This window comes from Brachionichthys hirsutus, chromosome 21, assembly GCF_040956055.1.
Source record: "Brachionichthys hirsutus isolate HB-005 chromosome 21, CSIRO-AGI_Bhir_v1, whole genome shotgun sequence".
In the NCBI taxonomy this organism is placed as follows: domain Eukaryota; kingdom Metazoa; phylum Chordata; class Actinopteri; order Lophiiformes; family Brachionichthyidae; genus Brachionichthys; species Brachionichthys hirsutus.
Window position 1 is genome coordinate 4759653 of NC_090917.1, and position 26122 is coordinate 4785774.

Sequence of the window (26122 nt, forward strand, 5' to 3'; positions counted from 1 at the left end):
TAAAGGATATGACATTTTTACTTGTCACTGCGCATCACAAGGCATTGCAGCCCACAGAAACTATGTTCTATCGATGAAACTAAGTATTAAAATCAAATAATTCGTACAAATTTCTCGGCCTGAATATGTGAATGTGTCAAACAGCTTGTGCTTTGTGCAATGATGTGAACACATGCAGTGTCTTCATGTGAAGTGTGCCAATATTGTGACCCCTCCTACCATTAAAGAGTTCCTGTATCTGGCTCTTTAGACTTTCAGACAGCTTATGGAGTTTTCATTTTGCTTTTGACAGACAGAAACAGAATGGACTGGGCGATTTCTGCTGCAGTATTTTTGGCAGGTAAGATGAGCCTTTTGATTATGTGATTATTCATCATATCACATCATTTCAATAATGGAATTTTGTGAGTTGATTTGACTGATTTGCAGAAAAGACACAAATTTACACTCTTCAGAGACAGAAGTCCTGCATTATTATTGCTTGGATTAAAAGTGACTATCATTTGGCTGTTTTTCTTTGAGATGAGAAAGCCTCACCAACTTATTCCAGAACGCAGGGCTGTGGCTGTGGTGGTGGCAGACTTCCTGTAGCTGCATCAGTATTGTATGAGTCATTTAAAAAAAGCAGCAGAATAAGATAGACATGGATGACATGCAATAATTTAATATTTATGATTTACTCTAAATTAACTAAAGTATTGTAAAAAATGCACAGGTGACAAGATACGGATGAACATGTGGACGTTAGTCCATTTAATCGGATTGTTTTCATTAATCTCTAATTTTCTGGAAAAACTATTTGGTCATGGTGTCATTTTGTAGGACTTTGAAATGGAAGGAATAACGAATTAGTGTCAGACCAATGTCAAACTGAGGTTCAACAGATCTATAAAATGAAGACAATGTTGCTATAAATGCATAAAGTGTTCTCACATAAAGGCTCTAAATCAGAAGGATGATGTGGTTCTGTGTTTTGCACTCCTGCAGCGTTAAAATCGGCGCTGTGTTTTAATATCGAACCTGTTGCTTGGAGGACCCTGACTAATAGAGCTGCAGGTTTTGGATACCAGGTTGTGCAGAGACGATCAGAGTAAGTCATTTTTATCGTGTGTTTAACACAGTGAGGAAAAATCACATCATTATTTGAACATAGAAAAAGATTGAGAGAATTTATTTTGGGTTTGGTTTGGTTCCTCAGCTTGCTGGTCAGTGCTCCGCTTGCACAGTATTCCCATGGAGAAAGAGGACAAATTTATAAATGTTCCGCCACATCCTGCAGACGATTATCAATTCCATGTAAGCAGACTCTCCTTTAAAACACATGACACAGAGAGTGGAATATTTTGCATTTAGTGATGTTGAAATCAAACGTTTATGGTCATAACTGCTCAATGTCATGATTTTATTGTTACAACACAGTTTCCAGAAGCCTGCAGTTACTGCTGTATTTATTCGGAACTGAAGCTGCTAAATCTTGCCAATAGTCATGCAATCACAAGAGGAAGTATTTGTATCGGTTTTACTCGTCACTTTCACTATTTCAAATGATAAATGACAAATGTTGTTGCTGCAGTGCCGGAGTTTGCAGTCAACGCATCGCTTGGTTTGACAATGACAAGTGATCCCACCACCCTAAACACTATGGTGAGCTTGAAAAACTGCAAAGGACTTTCCAAAACCATTAAACATTGTGGTTGTAATTTCTTGCTGACTTTCCACAAGTGAACCAACTTCCTTCAAACTTCCAACTTTTCAAAGGGATTTTAAAGAAAAACCTCACCTCTTTGAAAGAACATTGACAATCCATTAATATGCAAAATAAAAAAACATTTTTTTACAAGAGACATGCATTCTCTACCTGGATTATGTTCAATGAAATTTTTTTGACTTTTGACTTTTAATCTGCACAAAGCAGACTCCGGCTGCCATCAGGGCTCACGTGTTGACATTAAATTTTTCAGGCACCTAATAAATGGAGAGCGTCAAAGTTAACATTAAGTGATGAACCAGTGGATCGGTTAATATTTTACTGATTTGTTCCACTAAATATAACCTCTTTCAGGTCTGTGGTCCAACTATCCCAAAAGACTGCCAAAGTATCACCATGTACAAAGGTGTGTGCATGCAGGTAGATCGTTCTGATCGCATTGGAAACCCTGTGCCTTCTTCTATGGAAGGTAAATATTTTGGTTTTCTACCATCTCAAAGGCAGAGTTTAATACCTAAAGAAGTCAGCAGTACAAATTCTTACATACTTCACACAGCCCATCATTGCTCAAGGGTAGAACTCAGAGCAGCAGGTCAGCTGCATTATCATAAGGCTTGTCTGGCATGATGAGCAGGAGAAAACCGTACGCTGGAATGAACATGCCATTCCTCATTTTAACAGAATGCAAGACCCAGACAGACATTGCATTTCTATTGGATGGCTCAAGCAGTGTATTGGAAAACGATTTTAGAATAATGAAGACATTTGTGGAAAGTCTGGTGGAGTCATTACTGGGGAAAAATACGAAGGTATGTTGACTTCATTCTATTTTATTTCAAATATTTAAATAGGTACTGCATTCATCTTTTTCTCCTAAAGATTGCATCTTTTTTTTTTTTTTTTTTTACCAAATACCAATGAACAATTTGCCATAAACATTTACAGTACATATTTTGCTTTTGTACAGTTTGCCATAGCCCAGTTCTCCACAAGATCCCGCACCCATTACCACTTCAATACATTCGATGCCAAGCGGTGGGAAACTCAAATCGGTGATATTAGACAGCTTACCGGATGGACATACACAGCTGCTGCGATCCAACATGTCGTGTAAGTGTGGTTATAATGCTGCTATGAAGCTCAGGCTGACTTTATGCACAGACCACAAATCAACATGGGGGTTTTCTTAGCTTCAACTGTGACAGTTTGAGTCAGACATTTTGGATTGTAATATTATTATTGGCTTAGAGAAGAAACACGTGGAATGTATGACAAATGCAGGATTTACAGGGAGGTGGGCTTTGATTTGAGCTGAAGGAAGAGCCCTTCCAAAAAAAGGAAAAAAGCATGCCCCCCCCCCTCTCCTCTGGCATGTTAGAGCACATACTACTGGTGGTGAAGGGAAAGCACTGAAAGAACAATCACATTGTTCCCAATAACAATCTTCTTTTTGCTCCTTCATCTCAGACATTACTATTCCAAATCTTGTATAACAAAACTTTTTTGATGTCTGAATATCACCAGAGGAAATCATCATTTTTTGGGGGGGGGGACTTTACATACATGCTTTCACAGTTTTTTTTTCTATTGGCAGACAAGATGTATTCTCTCCAGGAAGAGGCTCCAGGCCAAATGCCAAGAAGGTTTTGATAGTCATTACAGATGGCGCGTCAAATGACCGTAACGATTTACCAGCAGCAGCAGAATTAGCTGAAAATAGAAAGATTGTTCGATTTGCCATTGGGGTAAGTCATATCAATGTTTATATATAAGAGACACACCGTTCAAAAAAACAGGCACAAGTCGAATCATGAAGAAAGTTCTCTTCATCCATACATAGCACTTGAATGATAGTTCACACATGTAGGCCAATAATTTATATGATGGTTTAAATAGATTGACAATTTAGAGGGTAGAAAGTAACAAAACACGTGCAAAAGTTGAACTGTTGGGCATTCTTAAAATACAATCAGAGTAAATGGTTCTATCTGAATTCTGGCACGTTAAATGATGTCCAGTAAATTTGAGAGTGAAGCACTATAAATGGAGGCAATGTTTCACATTGAAAACATACAAATCAATTACTTTGCAAAGTACATATTCTGCTGTATCTCTTAACATCTCTAGGTGGGGAATGCTTTTTCCAAAGTCAAAGCAAAACGGGAGCTGGAAACCATTGCATCCTCGCCTTCAGCAAACCACGTGTTTGAAGTCATTAACTTTAAATCACTCGACCTAATAAGGGAGAATTTACAGGACAAAATCTTCTCTATTGAAGGTATGGAAATTACCTCATATTAGACAATATTTAATGACAATATATGTTTAATGTTGTTTATCAAAGCTTCTTATTTGGAGCCTAACAGTGATTAAGGTATTAAAGGGGGAACAATTTTTTTTTCTCACAAACACAATCAAGAAATTTATTAGCAATCATTAGTTGGCGCTATATCAGTGTTAATCCATTGAATATTAATGTGGGTATCAATGTAAATGAGGATGGAGGATCGGCGATGCAGGCCACGGTTTCATGCTTATTAATATTGCTGCTACAGGATCTCAATTAGGTGGAGAGTCACTGAAAATGGAAATGTCTCAAGAAGGGTTCAGCGCAGCGTATGTTCCTGAGGTGATTAAAATAACCAATGCTTTCTGCCGTAATGGAAAATTAATATGTATTTTTGCACTGCAAAGTACACAGTCACACGTGATGAACAACTGATACCGCCTTTTCTTTTAATGCATTTTTGTCATCAACAACATTCCAGGGAATTCAGATGGCTGTGGTTGGTGCCAACCAGTGGAGGGGCGGGTACGTGCAATACACAGGCGAAAGCAGGAAGGCGGGCTCATATGAGCCGACATTTCTGGAGGCTGACAGCTATCTGGGTATGGCAGATAATGATAGAGTACAGTGACACAAATACATGTCATCATGCACATGGCATGCGCTTGCAAATCTTTGAGAGGAACAAAACAAATACACCAATCGCCATAGTTACAAAATGACAACAAAGCCATAACTGGTTTCACGTGGTTGTGCAGAAGCCAGATACAAATAAACACTTCCTTGGACTGCACCAAAAGTAGAACGTGTTCATGACTTTAATAACACATTCCAGGAAAACCAATTCAAACAGTCGTTATGTATTTTGGAGTACCGGTAAAAAAAAATTATCATGAAGATGGACAAATAATTTATATCACAATTGTAAAATTCAATTCATGTAATTTTCAACTTTGTTCTCAGTCAATCTACTACTGTACTTTTGATTTGTCCCGGGGGGGTCCTTGTAACCTCACTGTCTCAGACAATGTAGTAACAATATAAGGCATACAACCTGTTCAAAGTTGGCCAAATTTCCAATACTTTAATGTATTTGTTTGATGATTTTTTTAAGGGTACTCCATGGCAGTTGCCAAAATGGGAAAAGACTCTTTGACTATTATTGGTGCACCAAGATACCAACACAGAGGCATTGTGATGACTGTCCAGAGAAACGTCAAACGCAAAAAGATCGATCCCTTTCCATTTCAGGTTTGTCTTTAAAGATGCAATAGATGCTCCTGAAAGAAAATTGTGATGAATATTTATACATCATTTCATAATGAAACCATTTAATTCTTCTTAAAATGTGCTGATTTGCTGATTACAGTTTCAGAGTGGTGAATATTTTGGGGCAGAAGTTTGTACCATGGATGTGGATGGAGACACTGACACTGATCTAATCTTCATATCTTCCCCCATGTACATGGAGGCTGACAGGGAGGGAAGAGTTTATGTTTGCAACTTATATGGTTTGGTAAATGACAATAATGTCCATAATAGTCATTACATTCATCTTAAAACTCCACAGACATTGAAGCTCAACTTTATTTTTTTCCCATCAGAATGTGGAATGCCAGTTTCGCTCCCCATTGGTGTTGAGAGGGCATTCATCTGATAAAGGAAGGTTTGGATCCTCTATTGCTGTGCTGCCTGACCTGAACAGAGATGGCTTCAGTGATTTGGCCATTGGAGCCCCTTTGGAGAATGATGGTCAAGGCAGCATCTACATATTCCATGGAGAAGGAAGAGGGAAAATTAGTCTCGCTTCTTCACAGGTGAGAAAGATCAAGCCTCAGTGTGTATTCCTGTTTGCAACACTGTCCAATATAAATTCTATACAATTGCCAGTTTGCTAAAGTGAAATATTTCCTTTTGTACAGAGAATTTCTGCCAATGAAGTTGAGTCAGGACTGAATTTTTTTGGCGTTTCAATTAGTCAATCATCTTTTGACCTGAGCGGGGACGGCCTGCCCGACTTGGCTGTGGGTTCAAAGGGCAAAGTTGTCTTACTTAGGTAAATCTAAGATATCCCTGCCTAATATTACACTCTGGATTATTATTATTTTTTAACCCTTTGCTATCTTCATGTAATCATGAAAAAGGAAGGATTATAACATGATGCTTACACATATAGAAAAAAAATAATCTTTAACCTTGCAATGTGTACAAACAGCCGTTTAGCCTACTTTTACTAATTTAGGCTGGTTGATAATGGGTTGCATTTTTCCAGAACAAGTCCTACCAATTATTCACATGCATTTTCCTGCTCTCTCAATTTCCAGGTCAAAGCCAATAGTAATGGTGGAAGCTACAGTGTCTTTCATGCCGAACCAAATCTCGACTCAAAATTGCGATCGCTCACAGCCATTGGCAAACACAGCCGCAATTTGCTTTATCATGACCAAACACTCTCCGGTGGACGAAGGTTCTTGTTCCTCCACTGTTCATCTTTTAAAATCTCTGTGTTCCGTTTACATAAATAACCTTATTGAAATCTATTCCAGCTCGAGCGAGGATTAACTATACTCTAACACTCGATGGAACCCGCAAGTCCCCAAGCAATCGAGCCTATTTCCACGAGAAGGAACGAACGGCCAGGGGATTGTTTGTTCTTGACTTGAAACGACGACAGTGCTTCACTGTGAACTTCTTTATAAAAGTGAGTTGTTTGATGTGCGCAGTGATCCGTATTATGGACATATATTAATTCACAGTCGTGCCCCTCTTTGTGCAGGCTTGCCCAGAAGATTCTCTCAATGCACTTTACAATGAACTCAGCTTCACCTTTGACGCCTTGCCTTCTGAATCCAATCTCCGCTCAAGTCTCGCTCAGCAGGCGCAGGCCACATCTTTTCATCCTGTGAGTAATCTCATTTGTTCAACTCATAATATGCTATGTTTCTTTTAAAAACACAATCTAATTGAATATAATTGTCGATGTTATGAAAGGGAATATTTTGTTTCATGTTTTTGACGGCAGCACAAAACCTGTAGGTGCCTTTCGACTTTAATGGTGTCTTCACAGGATGTGGATCTGTGATGATTCAATATCACTAATGTCAACATACTTTATACTCACATCCACAGCTTGGATTTGAAGTCAACTGTGGCCCTGACAACGAGTGCATTGACAATTTGGACGTGGACTTCAACTTTACCAGGTAAACTAACTGCAAACTAACTTGGAGGTGTGGTCTAGTTGACCTGCTACCTGGTCAGCAAGTGCTTTTATTTTTATGTTCCCAGTCTTTGTTTGGGTCAAAGGTACAAATCCACCAGCATTGTGTGACATATGATCAGAAACGGTAAGATGCACGGATTGAGGAACCGAGAGGAAATGTGTCAAGGATTATTGGAAATGTTAGATGACCCCAATTCAGGAGGTACCAGTTCACCTATTGGTCTCTTGGGTTTAAGCCTCTTCTTACACATAGAAATGTTATAATTTGCCTATAGAATTGCCACAGTTCAGCATAACCTCGTATCCCTATGAACATTAAGTAAAACAAGAAAGAAAGAAAGAAAGATATAGATCCACTTGCAAAAAGGAATAACTTTATTAACCTTGTTTTTAGTCTGAACCACAAAATATTTAAAGTGCACCCGTTTGCATTAAATTCAAGAAAATTATATTCCTAATCCTAAACTATAAAAAGATTTCCACCAACTAATTGAGCGATTTGATCATAAATAAATAAACTTAAATAAAAAGAATAAATGATAATAAATTTATCAATACCATTACATCAGGAGAACAATCTGTAAAAAAAAAAAAAGAAAAAAAGAATTAACCTAGAAAACAGAAATGAATAAAACAAATTCTGCTAATTTGATTGTTCAGTGCATAAAACCCCAAACCCTAGCAGATGAGCTAAGAGGAAGATACTGTCATATTATGTCAATAATATTATGTCAGATAATTTTAGCTTTCTGTAACCAACTTCTCTTTAGTTTAGTTTAATTTGCCTTATTTTAGCATTGAAAGCCAGAGAGAAAAGGCTGGGTGTCAAAGTCGTATTTTTTCTTTCCAGCCAGGCCTTGAATCGTGAAGGCCGCTCTGGGATTTTGTTAAAAATCCACTCCCACTTAAGCAGTCGTTCAGTTTGGTAGCTGTACCAACCACTTTACTCAGAATTTCTCTCATTTTATTTGACTTTAACCTTTCTTCAGAATGACCTCTTGGCTTCCCTGTCTGTATTTCTACACATTTGCAGTTTCTGACATTTCTGTTCCTTTTACTAGTTCCTCAATCCACCAAGACTAAAGTTCAAAGAATAGATTATACTCTTGTGGTTTCAAACTTCATTCTTTCCCATTATACAGATTACAAAGTGCCAGATCATAACAAAATGTTATCTCATGGCAGCAGGGAAAGCTCTGCTGTCATAGAACGCAAACTTGTACTTGCACTTTGGCAAAGGAGGCAAGGAAAATGTCCTTTTAACTGGCAGAAACCTTGAGCAGAACCCAAGACTCATAATAGCAGCCATCTGCCTTACAGGTTGGGGGAGAAAGAAAGAAAGAAAGAAAGAGTATGTCAGTGACAAACTAAATTAAAGTAACTAAAGTACTGGTAAATAAAGAAAATAAATTCTAAGATAGAAAGAGAGAGAGAGAGAGGGACAAAAACAGAGGGAGGGCGAGGCAGTAATGCAGTTGTGTAATCTATGCAGTGACTCATACTATTTAGAGACAGCTGATCATGAACCTACTAATTAGAAAGCAGCTAAACAGGAAATACTGAAACTAGAGCTGCTAATTCTAGCAGTGGTGATACTTCGGCTGATGGTGCATGGGCAGCAAGGAGCGCCAGTCACAGGTCTAGGTTCTGAAGCTCCATGGACAAAAGGACCTGCAGATGGAGAACAGAAGGAGAGGGCGTAAACAACCACGGGAAAGAAAAAAAGTTTGTGACATGTATTCATGGACGTGAATATACAGAGCGAGAGTGAGAGAGGGAGGAGCCCAGGTTTTCCTGGCAGTCTAGGTCTTTATGACAGCATAAGTGACAAAGCAGTGAGTCTCATGGTTGGAGAGGCACTGACTTCCTCACAATCAGATCTATAAACTTATGAACCCTACAGAGTTTCTTATGCAACACTTGATCGGCAGATATGAGACATACAAAAATGTAGCACACAATTTAGACACCAAAGCTATCAAAAGAAAGAGTAAACTCTCTCCTTTCATCAAGAAAAAACATTTGTTTCTCCCTTTTTTCATTCTTTAGTAATCGGCAGTAGAACAATAGTTCCATCCTCTGTAATAGAATCTGATGATCAATTGTGTTAATGGCTTGTAATAACGTCTTAGATGACAGTCACTCCACAAGGCTGCAATTAAATCCAATGAGTCAGTGGTGTGTCCCGCCTCACGCCTGCAGCGAGCTGGAATCAGGTTAGGCAGACTCGGGGCATGCCAGGCGGATAAAGCTTAGACAAGACAATTGCGATCGTCTTGTCAACAAGAAAATAGATGGATGGAAGTCCGTCTTAAGAAGTCAGTCTCAAGCCCCCGGTGACCCTATTGAGGATATGTGGTTAAAAAAATTATTGAATAAATGAATACACTTTTCATTTTGTGCCATCATCAGTTCAATTTGCATGTTTTAATAGTGTTGACAGTCTCACCTGTCCTTTGGATTATGCTGATTAGCACATGCTAGCATGTTAATATGCTTTACTGTCATCATATACTTCAGAATATCGCATGCAAACTCACAGTATTGCTGTCCTGGCGAACCATGTGCAGTATTACTATGGACTGGACTTCTTGTTTTCTACCTTTACCTTTCTCTATTCTCCAGCTCCTCGCTGGTGAAGGTGGGGATCGACGAGTTGTTGGATGTCACCATCTCCGTGAAGAACAGCAAGGAAGATTCTTATAATGCCCGTGTCATTCTCACGTACCCAGCTGGATTCTCTTATAGAAAGTTTACCATTCTAAAGGTAAAGGCATCAGGATTAAGTGCATTTCTATTAACTTCTGGCTAACTGTGCTATTTTCTACTTTAAAAAAAAAAGCAATTATGTCCTGCCACAAGTGAAGTGAAGATGGATTATGAAGCTGGATTCTGATCATCGACTATTGGTTCTATAATCATTTTTCATCTAACTTTATAGTCACAAAAATGGAGTTCTGAAATAGTATATTTTGGGGGGGGTTTACATATTTTCATAAATTTATTTTGAAAAGTATTTAAAATGTAAAAACCACACACAACAATGAAATGACAGCATTTGCGTTCTAATAAAAAAAAAATTAATCACTACCGGTAAGTAATTTCTATCTTTACAAGTAAGATTTGTAAACATTTAAATTACATAATACGGCCTGTTTTGTCAGTGGGGTTAATCTCAGATGACGGTTTCTGGGGTTTTGTTTTTATATTTTTAGAGAAAATGTTATTTATATACCACACACTCATAACGCTGAAGAGATACACTTCAATTATCAAAATGTAACTTTGGTCTCATGTATGAAATAAACAAGAACTGATCTTAACAGGGACAATTACATGATTTCTTCCTGACTTTCTTCAATGAAGGGACCCAATTATATTTCATTTCTTTATTTGTTTTTAATAAAGGGACAAGTCGAGTGTGACTCAATGGACAGTAAGGATGGCTTTTCATCTGCTTTTGGAAAGACATACTGTACCATTAACAGGCCAATTTTCGAAAGCAATGCTGAGGTTTGTTCTTTGCACGCAGGCATCACTTCTAATTTCTGTGAAAAAGAACAGGCAATCTGAATTCTGTCTTTCATGTCATTTTAGGCTTTCTTCGTCATCTCCTATGGGATTGACAACAGCAATCAACTCAGCAGGAGGATCTTTGTCGCTGCAAATGCTACCAGGTACTGTTCAGCTGCATAAACACAGTAATACGTAGGTGGATGAGTGCAATAGTTTTACAAACAAATACTTCTTTTATGTATTTTTCAGTGACAATCAGGAACATTCAAGTTTAAGCATTCTCTACAAAAAGAGATGGATTGATGTGAAGTACAGCATTTTCGTCACAATTGAAAGGTTTGTGATATCCTGTGTGAGGGTGGATTCAAAATATTTTATTAATTCTAAGAATACCTTACCATTACCTAATATTTATATTTGTATATGTTTAATATGTCTGTTTAGCTCCCTCAGCTACAACAATTTTACTTTTGGGAAGAATGATTTGCAGAAACCAGTCAAACAATCGATTGTGGTAACAATCTCTTATTAATCATTGGCATATTAATACACAATGTGAGTAATACTTGTGTACATTTTCACTTTAACACTCAGTTGATCATCTTTTCCCCTGTCTTTTAGTTAAAAAATGGCCTCAGAGCATTCAATGTCACTTTGGTGATCAGGGTGCCTGTGAAGCTCGGAGATAAAGATATCTGGGTGGATTCGGACAGTCTGGTAGTATGCAAATTAGTTGATGGATGGATGGATGGTTGGATGGATGGATGGATGGATGGATGTTTTTCCTGTACACCTCTTTGACCTCTTGGCTTTATTTCAGTTTCCAGATTGCCAAAGTGATGAACATGAAGGACCTGTTGTCACAGATTTTATTTCTCAGATACAGAAAAGCAAATTAGTGGTAAGTACTGTATACCTCTAGTCTAGTATGTCTAAGTAAGAATAGTAATTATTTCATAAATGTATTATTATTATTATTATTATTAATATATGACTGAATAGTGATATTAAGACAGCAACATTCTGCTCTCTGCCTCTAACAGGACTGTTCTGTGGCCCAGTGCCGAGTGTTCAGGTGCAACAGGTTCATGCTAGAACTGGACAGGAAAGAGTACAGCATCTCTGCTAACCTTAGCTCGGGATGGCTACAGCAGGTCGGTTTATATTATTCACCAAGTTCACCTCTGGTTTTACATTTTATTGACATCTTAAATTAATTTTGAATACATTTACGGTAGTCCTGACTACATAATAGTAAAACATGAAAGAAAATCAGAAATGTGTATTAATTACATGATAATGCTAAACATCAAATCCATAACCCCCCCTCCCCCCCTCCCATTTTGCCTCAGATTGGACTTCAAGCTGCTAAATTCTTCCTGACCAGCACAGCAAGTCTGGAGTATGACAGAAACCAGCTTATCTTCTTCTCAACAGGGTCTGATTTCAACCCTCCTGTTCGCAAGGTGATTGCAGAATCATGTCCATTTCATGTTTCCAAATATCTGGAAATCAACCCACATTACGATTGTCGTCATGACTCTTGTTTCGTCCCTAAGATTGTGGCCGAGGTTGAAGTGTATTCTGAACCAGATTTCACCACAGAGATTATTGGCGGCTCCCTCGGAGGGTTGGCTGTCGTGGCTTTAGCCTCCGGAGGCCTGTATAAGGTGCGCCACTTTGTGCACGCTGATTCCACCTATCACACAAGCAGCAGGTTTGCGTCTTTGCATGTTGTTGTGTTCATGTAACATTCTTTCTATTTATAATTCAGGCTGGCTTTTTCAAGAGCAAATACCAAGACATGATTAATGAGAAGACGGGAGAAGCAGGAGAACTGGGGACTGATGGAGGTGAACCCACACCAGAAGAATAAATAGAATGAATAAACAGAAACACAAAAGAGTCGCAAAATGATGCGGGGCGATGAGTTAGAAAGCAATGAAAAGGGATTATTGCTCAGGTCCCTAAAAAGTCAGAGGATGGAAAGCCATGCTTTAAGTGCTCACATTTCTAAGCACCTCATGACAAGACGAGTTTAGGAACCAGCGTCCTGCATTTTCATTCCTTAATCTTTTATTTTATGGGAGGCGATAAACTGAGAGTTCACACGATGGATTTTGACTAAGTATTCCATACAGAGACGTGTGTTTGCCTGCCATGTATTATTTAGAAGTAGTATTCTAAAAGCTTTTTTTTTTGTGCTTGTCTATAATAAAACACTTTTACATTTATACAAACTGCACATTTTAATTTGTAGAATATATTGAATGGTAAAACAACAACAACGTGGTTATTGTTTTTCCCACGTAAAAACATAATTACTTGATGAACCCCCAGTTCATCCGAACTTTTATTGGCTCGCTCACAAACGTTACATTTCTCCTGTGTTTCCGAATTTCTGGACAAACACCCACAAAAGGTTTACAGTTTAATATTGTAATAACGAATGACCAAGAAGGCAATAGCAAACAACACCTGGACAGCATATACATACAACGGTAAGTGGAGGAAGGTATTATGTAGTTGCAAGCATTTTCTTTCACTGATTACGAACCTCAGTATCTATGAACGCTTGTTTGTGTAGCTTTTGTGATCCCATTTTCGATGCACGACTCTCCCTAATATTTGGCTCCATCTGCTGGTTAAACACACGCCCGTAGCTTCTGGCTGACATTGTGCAGCTTTGCGTTACTGCTTGAAATTTTCCAGTAGTAGTTTGGTCCTGCGATGAACTGGCGTCTTGTCCGGGGTGTACCCTGCCTCTCGTCCGTAGACTCCTGAGATGGGCTCCAGCATAAAAAGCAGTTGCAAAATGAATGAATGAATGAATGTTTACTGTTTGTCCACTTCCCCTGATTTTTGTTTGTCTTCACAAAACATGTCTGAGATTCTTGCTTCTTTCAAAAGTCTTTACGGGCACCAAGCGAGAGAATTTGCCTTTTCAAATCCAGCGTGGCTCGAGCTCAGCAGACAAACGTTGGATTTCACACGCCGCATTCTATCTGACCTTCTCTTTCATCCCCTCGATTGCTCTCTTTCGCTTCACGTTGGTGAACAGCAGGGCAAAGTTGACGACGTACGTCGACACGCAGACCATGCAGAAGTCCCCCAGAACAAAGGCGAGAATGGACGCAAGGTAGAGGGAGCCCGCGACAGACACCCAGGAGGAGAAGACTAAAAACAGGGCAGCTTTTTTGGATAGGGACAGCCCTGCAATAAAGACAAACAGAGAAGTTTGATCAAACAATAGAAAACAAAATATAGAAAGTATTCGGGGAACTATGTTATACTGTGTCTAATTAAATGTCATCTGAAGAAGAAGCAGCACTGAATTTAGCCTAAATGCTGTCATTTTGTTGCTGTTTTGGCTCCAAACACCGAGCACTGCTCTGTGATTTGAAGAAGATTTACCGAGGCCCATCTGCAGAGTGTAAAATATGATGCCGAGCACACTGTTGGGCTGGTTCAGAGGGCTGTCTTTGGCAGCAAAGAGGTGGACCAAGCCAAAACCACGTCCCCATCTGCCAAAAAACAAAACAAACACAGAAAATACAAAGTTAACACTGAGTAACGGTTCAAAAGTGCAAGAACGAGACAAGCCCAAAGGATAATAATAATAATTTGATGGGAAGCATAAAAAGAGAAATGCGTCCTGGGAATGTTAAATAGTGATTATAACACGTGGCAGTGAACTGGGCCAGACCTGCCGTGAACTCTCCGGATTTTACAAACCCGGTCTGAGGCCTGGTCCGGATGATTCTGCAGAGCAAACACGCTACTGACGGATAAAGAAGAAGAAGAAGCGTGGAATGAGAGACATACCTGGAGGCAAACACTTTGGAGCAGCTCACAGACGCCCCCAGGTCGCACAGCGCCCTGTAATCTGGGTTTCTCTCTCGGGACAGCTCGACGTGAAGCGCGTAAACCGACAGAAACAAACCGAAAAGGCACAGAAATGTGCGCGCTTTGCGCTCCCATGTCGGAAATACCATGATTGCTGCAGGGAACCTCCTGGGAAACTTGTAAATGGATTTATAGGACGCCTGGCTGCGCGTATCCCTTTAGACACCAGAGCGCCACAGAGAGCGACGTGTTAAAAGCCAGAGTCTCACTTTTGATTGGTCGGTTGGGTCCCTGTCTCTGATTGGCTAGCAGGATCCAGATGTTGAAATGTTTGCTCTGGATTTCAGCTTGTTTGGCTTTTACAGGGGAATGTCAAATACTTCACCGTTCATGCCTGAACTGCGTATTCATTGATGGAAGAAGTATACTCAGGTGGTAAACGTGTACTGCAGTGCAGTAGAAGTATTTTTGTCACAAGATAAAAATGCAACCCAGTGTGCAAATAAAAAACCATGAAGCACTGTATTATAGGGGACTGTTAGCTATCCACACCATTTGGTACAACAGCTGTAACTGTAAGGCTATTTTTATTGACTTTATCTATACTACCAGATAGATAGAACCGATATCGATCAGTAAATAGTCAAAGTTTTTATTCCTTCTGTTTCGTGCTTTTGGGTCAGTGTGTCGATTTTTTTTAGACATTAAATATTAACATTCATTCATTCATTTTTAGACACACACACACGCTCACAGCACACCGATGGGCAATTTGGTGTTAATTAATTGTGAGATAAATTAATTATAACGATAAAATAAATAAAGGCTTAAAAGCAGGAAATTCTGTCTCGTTTTTGGGCAAACAAAACAAACAAAGAAACAAACAAAGAAATGAAGAGAGCCTATGGTCGACCGCTTGTCCCGCCTCTCCACCGTTCGCTGCTTCTATTGGACGGTTCGTGGAGGCGTCCCGCGGTCTCATTGGTCTACCCACATGGCACTCAGCGTCAACACGGAACTGTACGAGGAAGCAGCTCGCAAAAAACAAGACAACGGGACGATTACAGGATTAAAAACACAACTCCGGATGTTGTGATCGGCTCAATAGGTGAAGGTCAAGACAGTTATTCGAAACATGAATGAGTTTTTCCCCCTGACTTGTATTATATATATATCAAAGACATGTTTTACTGTGCGCGTTCCTAGAAAGCCTGCGCTTCAGGTAACAGTCGCTAGCATCCGCCCCTGTAGTAAAAAAAAGCTGCGTCTTTGATCCTGTGATTTATCAAAGCTGCTGAAATAATGCCTTGGCATCAACAAACGGAAAGGTCACGGCGATCTGACCTTTTGTTGACACCAAGACTGGACAGACGTCTTTTATTAACTGGACGCCGCAGGCTTCGATCATCTGAATTACAGGCCTCGCGTTTCGCTGCTCACGCTTTTGTTTCTATTCGTCTATTCGAATGCGAATTACCGATAATAAGTCACGTTGCGTGTAAACGATTGAAACACCCCTAATGTATTGTGTTTTTGTACCTACGAAGGCCTGAAACAATGCCCCCCATTGTGCGGCGTTCAGTGTCTGCAGGGGGGGGGGGGGGGGGCGATGACAGACCCGCTTTTAAATCAATGGTTGCTGGTGTCAGGAATGCAGAGGAAAATGCACCAATGTTTTTATTGAGCGCGTTATTATCGCGTTTGACTCCTTCCATTAGCAGATTGTATTGATCCTTCGTTTTGTTCAGCATGTTAAATAAATGAAGCTGAGTTTAAAGCATCAATAATAATCACTGTTAGTTATGTCCAATAGTTTTCTCCCTGTTATTTTTGTGAAAGATGTATCAGTTAACACATTAATATATATATATAATATAATATATATATTAATTCCCAAACAGTGGAACACTCAAGACGTCAGAAATTTATGTAAATTGACTCAGTTATTTGACTTTCAAAATACTTGTCCGGTAATTTTCTGTAACTCGGTAATAAACTCTATAATATTATTATATCTGACATATTATCAATATCGTGATGATAGTTATTTGAACTTTATTACCCAACTCTCCTTGTATCAAACCACATAAAAGACAAAAATAGCGTAGAAAACTACACACGCATGGCGAGGGATAAATTTCACATTGCAGTTTTTGATTCTTTGCAGAAAAATGTCGTCTGAGGAGGGTGGGGAAGGCAAAAATGGCCAGCCTGTGGACATGTCTCAAGAAAGAATGGCAGTTAAAAATGGAGAAAACCCGAACCAGCCTGGTGTGCAACCAACAGAAGGCGCCGCAGAAACCAGCACGACAGCAAAGAACTTGGCTTTGCTCAAAGCGCACTCTCTGAATGTGAAGTTCGATGTCGGAGAGGAGTATGACGTTATAGAAACCATTGGCACAGGGGCCTATGGAGTCGTTTCATCCGCCAGGAGGCGGGACAATGGTAGGGAGGACTTAGCAAACAAATAGCTCGATCTTTCTTTACTACGAAGCTTAATGCTAAAAGTCTCAGCCTGAGCCTGCTGTGTCATTTTCTTTCCTCCTTTTCATTTCATAGGTCAGCAGGTGGCGATAAAGAAGATCTCCAATGCGTTTGAGGTGGTGACAAACGCCAAACGAACATTGCGGGAGCTGAAAATTCTCAAGCACTTCAAACACGACAACATAATCGCCATCAAAGACATCCTGCAGCCGAACCTTCCTCGCTCTGCCTTCAAGTCGGTGTATGTAGAAATTATTTTATGGCACACATGATGAAACCATAGCCCTTATCAATGGAGTTTGTTCCTAGTAAAAAAAAATATATTACCATGCAATATGGTTTTGTGTCTCTGGACAGTCAACCACATCTTAGATTAAGTTTTTCCACGTGCCCACAGGTGAATTCTGCTTGTAAATCAAGGCGACCTTAGTCCTGATTGAGAAATGGACAGATTGCCACCGCTTTGAGCGCCTCTCATTCCTCTGTCCTCCCGTGTGTGTGTGTGCAGGTATGTGGTTCTGGACCTCATGGAAAGCGACTTGCACCAGATCATACACTCCGCCCAGACGCTAACCTCGGAGCACACCCGCTACTTTCTGTACCAGCTCCTGCGTGGCCTCAAGTACGTGCATTCTGCCAACGTCATCCACCGTGACCTCAAGCCCTCCAACTTGTTGGTGAATGAGAACTGTGAGCTGAAAATCGGCGATTTCGGCATGGCAAGGGGTCTTAGCGCGCACCCTGAAGAGTCTCATTCTTTCATGACAGAATATGTGGCGACTCGATGGTACCGCGCCCCTGAACTCCTCCTCTCTTTAAACCATTATAGCTTGGCCATCGACTTGTGGTCTGTGGGCTGCATCTTTGCAGAAATGTTGGGGCGCAAGCAGCTTTTTCCTGGGAAGCATTACGTCCACCAGCTTCAGCTCATTTTGTCAGTGTTAGGGACCCCTCCCGAGATGTTGATCGGCGCAATAAGGGCCGACAGAGTACGCGCCTATGTTCAGAGTCTTCCGTCACGGGCCGCCGTGCCTTTGGCCAAACTGTATCCACAAGCTGAAGCGGAGGCGTTGGACTTGCTGGCGGCCATGCTGCGATTTGACCCTCGGGAGAGGATTAGTGTGACTCAAGCGCTGGAGCATCCCTACCTGGCCAAATACCACGACCCAGATGATGAGCCACTTTGCGTGCCGGCATTTGACTTTGAGTTTGACAAGCTTCCAATGAACAAGGAGCAAATTAAAGAGGCAATACTGATGGAAATGCAGGACTTTCATCAAAATAAGCAGACCTGCCGCCAAAGACTGCAGTTCAGACCTCTGCGGGAGAACGGTAGAACTCCAGCACAAAGCGGTAGCCAGGGCAACGCCCAGCCCTCGACTGCCAACCTGAATAAATCGACGACGGCTCCGATGGCAGAGCAGCCACAAGCAGCGCAAGTGAAGTCCCAGCAGCAAGAAGAAAACACGCCAGCAGATGTGAGCCGTACGTTTACACCTCAGATGCAAACTTTCACTAAGTCTGCATCCCTTTTAGAAGTTATCCCGCCTCACGTGACCCATAATTTGCCTCTGCTCTCGAAAAGCGAAAGTGGCCCGGTTGATGTGGACATGCCCAGTGCCAACTCGGACAGCGGCCAGCCGGAAACTATAGATTTAACAACACCGGTGTCGAGTCAGGACACTTCATCAGAAGCAATGAGAGACGGCGAAGTGCAAGAGCAGCTAGCCGGCAGTCGGGCGCCTCCGACTCGACCCACCCGGAGTCCGTCGGTGAGCCAGGCTCACCAATCCGTTCCTACGACGGCACCGGCCGTGACTCCCCTTACTTTGTCTGCAGCACAGGCCCAGACGTTGTCCCAGTCCCTCTCACAAGCTCTGACCAAGAATGCCAGGCCTCCTCCAGGTGCAGGAGAAGGAACCAGAAAAGATGGCGCCATTTCAGAGGATACCAAAGCTGCACTTAAAGCAGCTTTGCTGAAGTCGGCGCTCAGAAATAAAGCCAGGGGGGGTGAGTTGTTTTCCCACGTCTTCCGACTTCTCATTCTTAAATTGCCTTTATCCTAATTCGATGTGTTTGATGCAGATGGGTGTAGCTCTGCGGTGGGAATTGACGCCGTTGCAGGAGGTGGTTTATCGTCCTCCCAGTCTTCTGCCGCCGAACATCGTCGGCCCGTCACGGCACAGGAGCGTCAACGAGAACGAGAGGAGAAACGGAGGAAAAGACAGGAGCGGGCACGAGAGAGGGAGAGGAAAATGAAGGAAAAGGAGAGGAAGGAGGGAAAGCAGGGGGACTTACTGGGTGGGGTTCTACTGAGCGACGACGACAAAAGCCTTTTACAGCGGTGGACAAAGATGATGGACAGACCCAATGAGAAATCTCAGATCCCTAATGCCGACGGAGCGAGTTCGGACTGTGGTGTGAACCTCCACCGGTGTTTAGCTCTGGCCGGTAACGCTCAAGGAGCTCTGAACAATATCCTCAACAAGGAGGCGAGGAAGTTTCCATCTAACGAACAGATAATCAGTCAAATGAAAGCGAACCAGCGGGGCGTGTTTCCGGCTCCCAGCACCCAGCAGCCGCTGCTTTTCTCCCCGAGCCAGAGGAAGCCTCCAGCCGATGTGGCTGTTGCTGCAAACGGAGGTGCAGACATGATGACCGTCGCCAGCGGCTTTGTTAAGAACATGGCCAAACCTCAGCGTGAAAGCCACGAACAACGTGGCTTCAGCTGTCTGGGGAACTGGAGCGGGCAGCTGCTCGACACGAGGCCACAACGACCACAACCCAACAGGAAGCCGCAGCTCCAACCTCAGGGTCAGCCCGACCCTCGGCCTCAGCCGCTTCCTCTCGACACTTTTTTGACCAAGGGTCCAACACTAACCTCCAGAGGGAAGAATGGGAACGCGGCCATCAGAGGTCAAAGTAGCCTCAACCCCCAGTCTGACCCCTCGACTGCAATCGCCGGGCAGACGGAGAAGTTGTGTCCCCCTGGAGGAGAGAAATCCGGACCTCAGCCTACAAACCCTCTCTGTGGGGCTTTAGGGGTCCCGGCCCAGCCTCATCCCAGTTTAGGATTCACAGATACTGGACAACAGGGGCCCTCCGTAGCACCTGATATCCACACAGTTACACTACAGCTCTCCAAGTCACAGGTGCGCCTCCAGTTTCAATACCTGCTTTAGGATTTTATTAAATATTCGTTTCGCTTCTCCCTGATAACTTTTAACCAAACAAGCTACTGTACCGGCAAAAAGTATGGATACGGCTTCCTATTAAACGGGAAGGCGTCTGCTTTCCTAGAACGAATCTTAAGCATCCGAAGTTCAGTTTATCCAACGTTCTCCCTTTTCTCCTGCCAGGTAGAGGATGTTTTACCCCCAGTATTCTCCGTCACCCCTAAAGGCAGCGGGGCTGGCTACGGCGTGGGCTTCGACCTGGATGACCTTCTCAGCCAGTCCCTCACAGATCTGCAACACTGTGACCGGGACAGGTAAGGTTCAATTACACCAAGCCTTAGTTATAAATACTTGTAATACTTTCTGATACTGGACAAAATTGACTTTGTTTTGTGTAGTTCTATGTGTTCATGTCAGTCAACTATCTCCAACTCTGTATTTACCAGGGTAAGACAACATTTGCAGTGATTGTTTTCTACAAAAAAAAAAGCTGAAGTCAAGCTGCAGGACTCGGTCAAATACAGTCACAAAATAAACATTCTGTTAATCAGTTACTCGACTTATCTCAGCTTTATTTGGTTTAACAGTTTCAGCAATGGCAGCGTTATGTAGAACGAGATAAATATTTTGGCATAGGATCCAGGAAAACGTTTGTTCTAATGCAAAAGGTATAAAGTTTATAAATCATTGTCATTCTTCAATTACAATATCATTACAGGCATTCGCTCAGACTACTTCATTGGAAGGTTTAGTTTTGGTAAATGCACTTTAAGTGTTAATTGCAAAAAATATATAGATATAGAAATGGGTTTGTTATAAACAGCATATACGAGACATTATTGGTAAATGAAAAGCTATTTAATACAACTCAACAAAATGCATGCTTCATTCTTCACAGTTCGTCAGACAGCCTAAATAAGCAACAAGTCGTTTAGCGGATTTGGTGGAAGGAACGTGAAATGCTGCAAACCGGGCTACAGACGTTCTGCATTCGGCCCCTACTGTGTTCAGTGCAAAAAGAAAGCCACGCTCAATGCTGTCTGTTTTTCTTCATCAGCTACGACTCAGCGCCGCTCTCAGCATCTCTCTTATCCGATTGGAGCGAGGTTCACCGCATGACTCCAGCTGATCTGGAATCGCTGCAGCAGGAGCTGCAGCTCGGCTCTCCCATGATCCTCTCCGATACCATTCCCTCCGATGCCTGACCCTCCCTCCCCAGAATTTTGAAGATGGCACTTGTAGTTGTGTAACTGTCTTTTTTTTTTTTTTAGCATGTAAATCTTTAGACATCAAGGTAATTTAAAATATTTAGTTTTTTTTTTAATTAGCACTAAAAAGCAGTCTCTTTATACCATTAAGACATTTCTTTAGAATAAAGAAAGCTGTGTCATCACCCGTCTCCTCTTTCATTTTGTCTAAGCCACCTTCAGAGTTTAAGAAACGGTTAAAGAATTTAATAAATTTGCATTTACCAAAAAAATTGTAAGGACATTTTATAAGCATTACTGAATTTTGAGTACCTGTAAAGTGATTTCCAAATGCAAATACCAGAAGTATTAACAATTTAATTCAAATACAGAACACATTTAACTCTTGACTCTTATTTAAAACACATAACCAATCCAAATTGATGATCAAAAAAGGAAATACATTTTAAAAATGTCATTACATTTCGTCTTCAGCATTTGTTCGAGCTCAGTTCAGGCACTGTTTTCTAGTTTTAAATCGTAGGTACAGTTAATCTTATTTGTGCTTTGTGTTCTACGTGTGCGTCTTATCTGTGAAGCAGGATTCCCAGCGTGGACAGACAACTGAGCAACACAGCAGTCCTCCCATACCAGTCCCGATTAGCTCGTCCAAACAGCTGGATCTCAGGCACAGTGTCTTTGATGAAGCGCGAGTAGCTGGTCAGCCTGGAATAAACGCCCGGCTGATTTCTACGAGCACAATCCAGTCCGAAGCTCACCACCCCAGCCTGCACCCAGGTCCCATTTACCATCTTGCAGACGAGGGGTCCGCCTGAATCACCCTGCAAAACGACAAACACACATTCATCCTCAACCACGCCGAGGTACCAAAATTAGCGCGTTCCAAACTCGACGATGCAGCAAAGTTTCAGTCCGAGTCGTGGTCGTCGTTTTGCTCGTGTGTGCCAGTGGGCGGTGTTTGCATGTAAACAAAGCGATGCAAACCGCTGAGAGAAACGGTACCTGGCAGGAGTCCTTGCCGCCCTCCTGGAATCCAGCACAGATCATGTCAGACAGGATGTCCACCTGTTCAACTGGGTTCAACTGGTACATCGCCTGGCATGAACTCTGGGAAATGATTGGCACCTGAACCTCCTGCAGAGTCCCAACTCCTGGCAGAGGGACTGAGAAGAAGACAGCATGAAACACAAAGAGGGTAGATCAAATGGGTTTAATTTAAAACTCTAGTATTGTTGAAAAGATTTCCTCACAAGACATGCTTTGGATAAACGTTATGGAGAAGGTGACAAACGTTCAGGGTCACCTTAGAATCATCTTAGAAATATAAATGACATGGAAGTATGATCACTATTATCACCTTCATCTTCAGTATTTAATATACCGGGTATCCCTTATTCTAAACTTAAGTGGTACTACTGCAATTGTTGAACAGATGAGTACATTATTATATCATCTAACAGTTCAAGTTCAGTCGTTTCAGAACTGTTGCACTGCGAGAGGAAGCTCTCTACACATTTACCAGAAACTAAAAGGAAACTCCCCCCCCCTTATTATGGCAGGGAACAACACGGATGCATGCCGACGTGGCGTAAAGAATCCTTACCGTTATCTCTGATGTTACCCCAGCCGGTGACGTAACACGGCATGCCACCTGGGAACAGGGTGCCAGAGGAGGGCAGGCAGATGGGACTGACGAAATCCGACCAGGTTACCGGGCTGGACAGCTCCACCAACGCCAGATCCCTCCCCCGGTGAGGTTCGACGTAACCTTCCGGAATCACCACCCGTTTAATCCTGTGACTCGACTCGTGCGTGTTCAGGCCGCTCAGCTGGTACCGGCCAGCGTAGATGATGTAAGAACCCACGTCGGATGGACTGAGAAGGAGACAGACGGCGAATGAAACCCGCTGCCACGAATGGAAATGTGAGCGGTTTCCATTTTATAGGTGACAAAGGGTCCAAAGGCGGCTCCGTGCAAAGCCCAATGCTCCGTATTTCAAGTTTAAGATTAACCACATTCTTGGGAAAGACAAAGGAAAAAAGGTCTTACATTAAACTCAGAACATTCTGATCCTCACAGCTAAAACTTCAATGAATCACATTAACAAGAATTTGTGACAGATTGCAATAATAAAGAATCAATTAGATATAAAAACTAAAAACAATAGAGCTCAGGTGCGAGTTGCCCTGATGATTTATTACATGAGGAGAGTCGTCTTACTTCGGGAAACAATGAGCGGCTGATAGGACCCACTTCTCTGTGATGATGGAGGCTCCACAGATATGACCGGAAGGGGCTCTCTGAAAGCAGAGGGGGGGAGGGGGGGGGGGGGAAATGTGTGAGTCATCTCTGCATCACAAGCAAAGCCCTCCATCAGCAGGTCACTGTAATGCACAAGATCCGGACTAAACCTCTCCACACATGCAGCTGGAAGCGACACTGCTCAGTCCTCATTGTGTTTTAGACTTATTGCCATCGTTTCCCCCAAATACAACACAAAAATGATCATTTTCCTCACCTACTATAGAAGCTAAATGTCTAAGGCCTCAATGACAAGCCTCTAATACTTTGTAGGAACTCTTTTGCTCTATGACCTGCAGCAAATGTAATGCGTAGCCCAGCGGCAAATAGCCCCGGTTCTGGGTTTAGGTTCTGCAAACACCTTTTTAAAACAGAACCAACGAAAGATCTTAAATGAGATACAGGTTTCAGGACTTCTTCTGAAACCCACCTTTGGAAGATGCGATCCATTGTCTGTTAGGGATTCCTTCTTCAGAGACGGTTAAATATTTTCTTCGAGGATTTCCCGATACTAGACGGAATATGCTCTTACATGCTGTTGGTTTCTAATGAGAGGATGCAAAAGCAGCCCCGGAGCATCGCCGATCCACAATCCCACAAAGGCAGTTTGGTTCCATCCCTCCACAGCACAGCGTCCCAAAACCCGAATGGGTTTGAGCTACTGGAGGTCAAGAGGCCTATAAGATTAGTCTAAAACCGCGGAGAGTCGACTAAAGTAAGTCTATGAACGTTGAATCAGTGATGCATCGTCTGATAAAGACCTTTGAGCTATTTAATTAAACTGCAAATATCAAAACAAGATTCTTTTTTTTTTTATATAATAAATCTCATATACATTGTGGAATTGTGCTTTCCGAGTGCGGCTGCAGGATTAGAGGCGAGAGGCCAGGGGCCTCGCAGGGACGCACCTGTACGTCCACCTGCCATGGCCACGCCCCGTCCATGGCGTCCATCCCACCTACAATCCTGTTCAGCTGTAGCGGTGGTCGGCCGCATTTCTGGGCGCAGGAGGACAAAACACCTGAAATGGGAAGATAAATGACAATTTCTACATTTATTCTGGATTTTAAAAAAAAATGTTTGCCACCAGTTTTAGGGCATAATCTAAACCAAGGGAGGCATTTATGTTTCACAGGTGGACAAAGACACCGACAGACATGGCGAGAGAAGGGAGGAGACCGGACGCGCACGACGGTTCATACTCACCGAACGCGCAGAGAAAAACGGTGGAAAACTTCGCATTCAGCGGCATTCCGCCTGACGTCGCAGCAGAAATTGCCTTTAAAAAAAAATCGATTACCCCACAGAATCAATGATGATCTAGAATTTATAAATCATCAAGGGAGTGCGTTCCGTTCCGCCGCCCCTCTTCTCCTGGCAGGGCCTTAATCGGATTAACAGTAAACGGGTCAAATAATGTGAACAATTAATTTACAACCGAACGATAAAATCACTCCCGAATGATTTACCGTCGACGAAACCCCCAACAGCTCCAGGTGGGACGGAATAAAAGGCTCCAGGTAGTAACGAACAGCGGGCTACCTGGGAACGCCAACTACACCCAATCAATTCGTTTGTCCCGCCCTCTTAATACACCTGAGCCAATGAAGTATCCGCTGTATCGTTTGAACGCAGGTAATATATATGATCAATATTTATTGGCAGCCACCAACAACAAGAATATATTATTCTGTAAATTATATATATTATAATCATATGCTTATTATGATTATTATTATATATATGCAATTTTATATAAATTTAATGCGTTAATTTATAGTGTATCATTATTTAGCACGTTCTTAAACTGGTGAGATTGTACTGACTATGTTGTGTTTTTCATGTTCCTGTTTTTGCGAGGGCGGTAAATGTAAAACCAGTCAAACAGGTTAGAGGAATCTCAAGTTAAGACAAGTCCAAATACAATCAACTGCGTATTGGGGGAACAAGACAAGCAGTGTTAAGAGAAAAAAAGAGGTCAAAAGTTGCAAACTTCAGCAGATGTGTGCATAATATTGATTATGTTCCACCCACATGACATTTTCCACTTTATTGTCAACATTATCATTGGATTGTTTTTTTTGAGCGTGCCACACATCAGGGCTGTGGTTATCCTACATGTTTCTTTTTCTCTCTTGACACCAAATATTTATTTCTTCTGTCTGTCCATAAAGCTGTCTCCCTTTTTTTCCTTCCCTCTTTTCCTCTGTTCCCTCCCTTCCTGCCTCGCTGCCCCAGGCGGTGTGTCTAGTTTCACAGCAGCAATTGAAGGTGACAGGGACAGAGAGAGAGAGAGGGAGGGAGGGAGGGATGGAGGGACGGAGGGAGGACACATCACAGTATCGCCTGGGGCTACACAACAGCAGAAGAAG

At 42.0% G+C, this 26122-nt stretch overlaps 4 protein-coding genes across 4 annotated transcripts; 2 read left to right on the forward strand and 2 right to left on the reverse strand.

The window, feature by feature from the left end:
* The first annotated feature begins 303 nt into the window (after positions 1 to 303).
* Positions 304 to 12953, forward strand: LOC137910305 (integrin alpha-M). The gene is made up of 30 exons (XM_068754750.1): positions 304 to 340; positions 988 to 1090; positions 1199 to 1296; positions 1574 to 1644; positions 2063 to 2177; positions 2390 to 2517; positions 2676 to 2818; positions 3303 to 3453; positions 3836 to 3986; positions 4264 to 4337; positions 4477 to 4597; positions 5110 to 5246; positions 5365 to 5511; positions 5600 to 5812; positions 5918 to 6051; positions 6320 to 6462; positions 6542 to 6696; positions 6772 to 6897; positions 7125 to 7198; positions 9844 to 9985; positions 10627 to 10731; positions 10816 to 10895; positions 10984 to 11070; positions 11179 to 11248; positions 11356 to 11451; positions 11555 to 11635; positions 11778 to 11888; positions 12087 to 12200; positions 12294 to 12404; positions 12509 to 12953. Exons 1-30 carry the CDS (start codon positions 304 to 306, stop codon positions 12608 to 12610), a joined length of 3420 nt encoding a protein of 1139 aa, XP_068610851.1. The 3' UTR covers positions 12611 to 12953.
* A 782-nt stretch (positions 12954 to 13735) lies between these two features.
* vkorc1 (vitamin K epoxide reductase complex, subunit 1) lies at positions 13736 to 14729 on the reverse strand. Its single transcript, XM_068754613.1, has 3 exons — positions 14560 to 14729; positions 14149 to 14258; positions 13736 to 13947 (listed from the first exon to the last, which is right to left on the reverse strand). The coding sequence occupies exons 1-3, from the start codon at positions 14727 to 14729 to the stop codon at positions 13736 to 13738; spliced, it is 492 nt and encodes a 163-aa protein (XP_068610714.1).
* Positions 14730 to 16751: 2022 nt separating this feature from the next.
* mapk7 (mitogen-activated protein kinase 7) lies at positions 16752 to 21448 on the forward strand. Its single transcript, XM_068754597.1, has 6 exons — positions 16752 to 17025; positions 17140 to 17305; positions 17573 to 19074; positions 19150 to 20216; positions 20424 to 20554; positions 21298 to 21448. Exons 1-6 carry the CDS (start codon positions 16752 to 16754, stop codon positions 21443 to 21445), a joined length of 3288 nt encoding a protein of 1095 aa, XP_068610698.1. The 3' UTR covers positions 21446 to 21448.
* Positions 21449 to 21992: 544 nt separating this feature from the next.
* Positions 21993 to 25283, reverse strand: zgc:92313 (uncharacterized protein LOC436869 homolog). Its single transcript, XM_068754598.1, has 7 exons — positions 25220 to 25283; positions 24957 to 25029; positions 24659 to 24771; positions 23670 to 23749; positions 23052 to 23323; positions 22451 to 22611; positions 21993 to 22269 (listed from the first exon to the last, which is right to left on the reverse strand). Exons 2-7 carry the CDS (start codon positions 25000 to 25002, stop codon positions 22015 to 22017), a joined length of 927 nt encoding a protein of 308 aa, XP_068610699.1. The 5' UTR covers positions 25003 to 25029; positions 25220 to 25283; the 3' UTR covers positions 21993 to 22014.
* Positions 25284 to 26122: the final 839 nt, after the last annotated feature.

Bases quoted from the DNA above. Each gene is read 5' to 3' on its own strand.
- LOC137910305 (XM_068754750.1), top strand. From the start codon at position 304: ATGGACTGGGCGATTTCTGCTGCAGTATTTTTGGCAG. The intron at 4,598-5,109 runs GTATGGCAGATA...GATTTTTTTAAG, and splicing joins GGAGGCTGACAGCTATCTGG to GGTACTCCATGGCAGTTGCC. The intron at 6,697-6,771 runs GTGAGTTGTTTG...CTCTTTGTGCAG, and splicing joins CTGTGAACTTCTTTATAAAA to GCTTGCCCAGAAGATTCTCT.
- vkorc1 (XM_068754613.1), bottom strand. From the start codon at position 14,729: ATGGTATTTCCGACATGGGAGCGCAAAGCGCGCACATTTCTGTGCCTT. The intron at 14,259-14,559 runs GTATGTCTCTCA...GTTTTTTGGCAG, and splicing joins TCCAAAGTGTTTGCCTCCAG to ATGGGGACGTGGTTTTGGCT. The intron at 13,948-14,148 runs GTAAATCTTCTT...TCTTTATTGCAG, and splicing joins CACTCTGCAGATGGGCCTCG to GGCTGTCCCTATCCAAAAAA.
- mapk7 (XM_068754597.1), top strand. From the start codon at position 16,752: ATGTCGTCTGAGGAGGGTGGGGAAGGCAAAAATGGCCAGCCTGTGGAC. The intron at 19,075-19,149 runs GTGAGTTGTTTT...TGTTTGATGCAG, and splicing joins CAGAAATAAAGCCAGGGGGG to ATGGGTGTAGCTCTGCGGTG. The intron at 20,217-20,423 runs GTGCGCCTCCAG...TTCTCCTGCCAG, and splicing joins TACAGCTCTCCAAGTCACAG to GTAGAGGATGTTTTACCCCC.
- zgc:92313 (XM_068754598.1), bottom strand. From the start codon at position 25,002: ATGCCGCTGAATGCGAAGTTTTCCACCGTTTTTCTCTGCGCGTTCG. The intron at 23,324-23,669 runs GTAAGACGACTC...TCTCCTTCTCAG, and splicing joins GCCGCTCATTGTTTCCCGAA to TCCATCCGACGTGGGTTCTT. The intron at 22,270-22,450 runs GTACCGTTTCTC...GTCGTTTTGCAG, and splicing joins GCGGCAAGGACTCCTGCCAG to GGTGATTCAGGCGGACCCCT.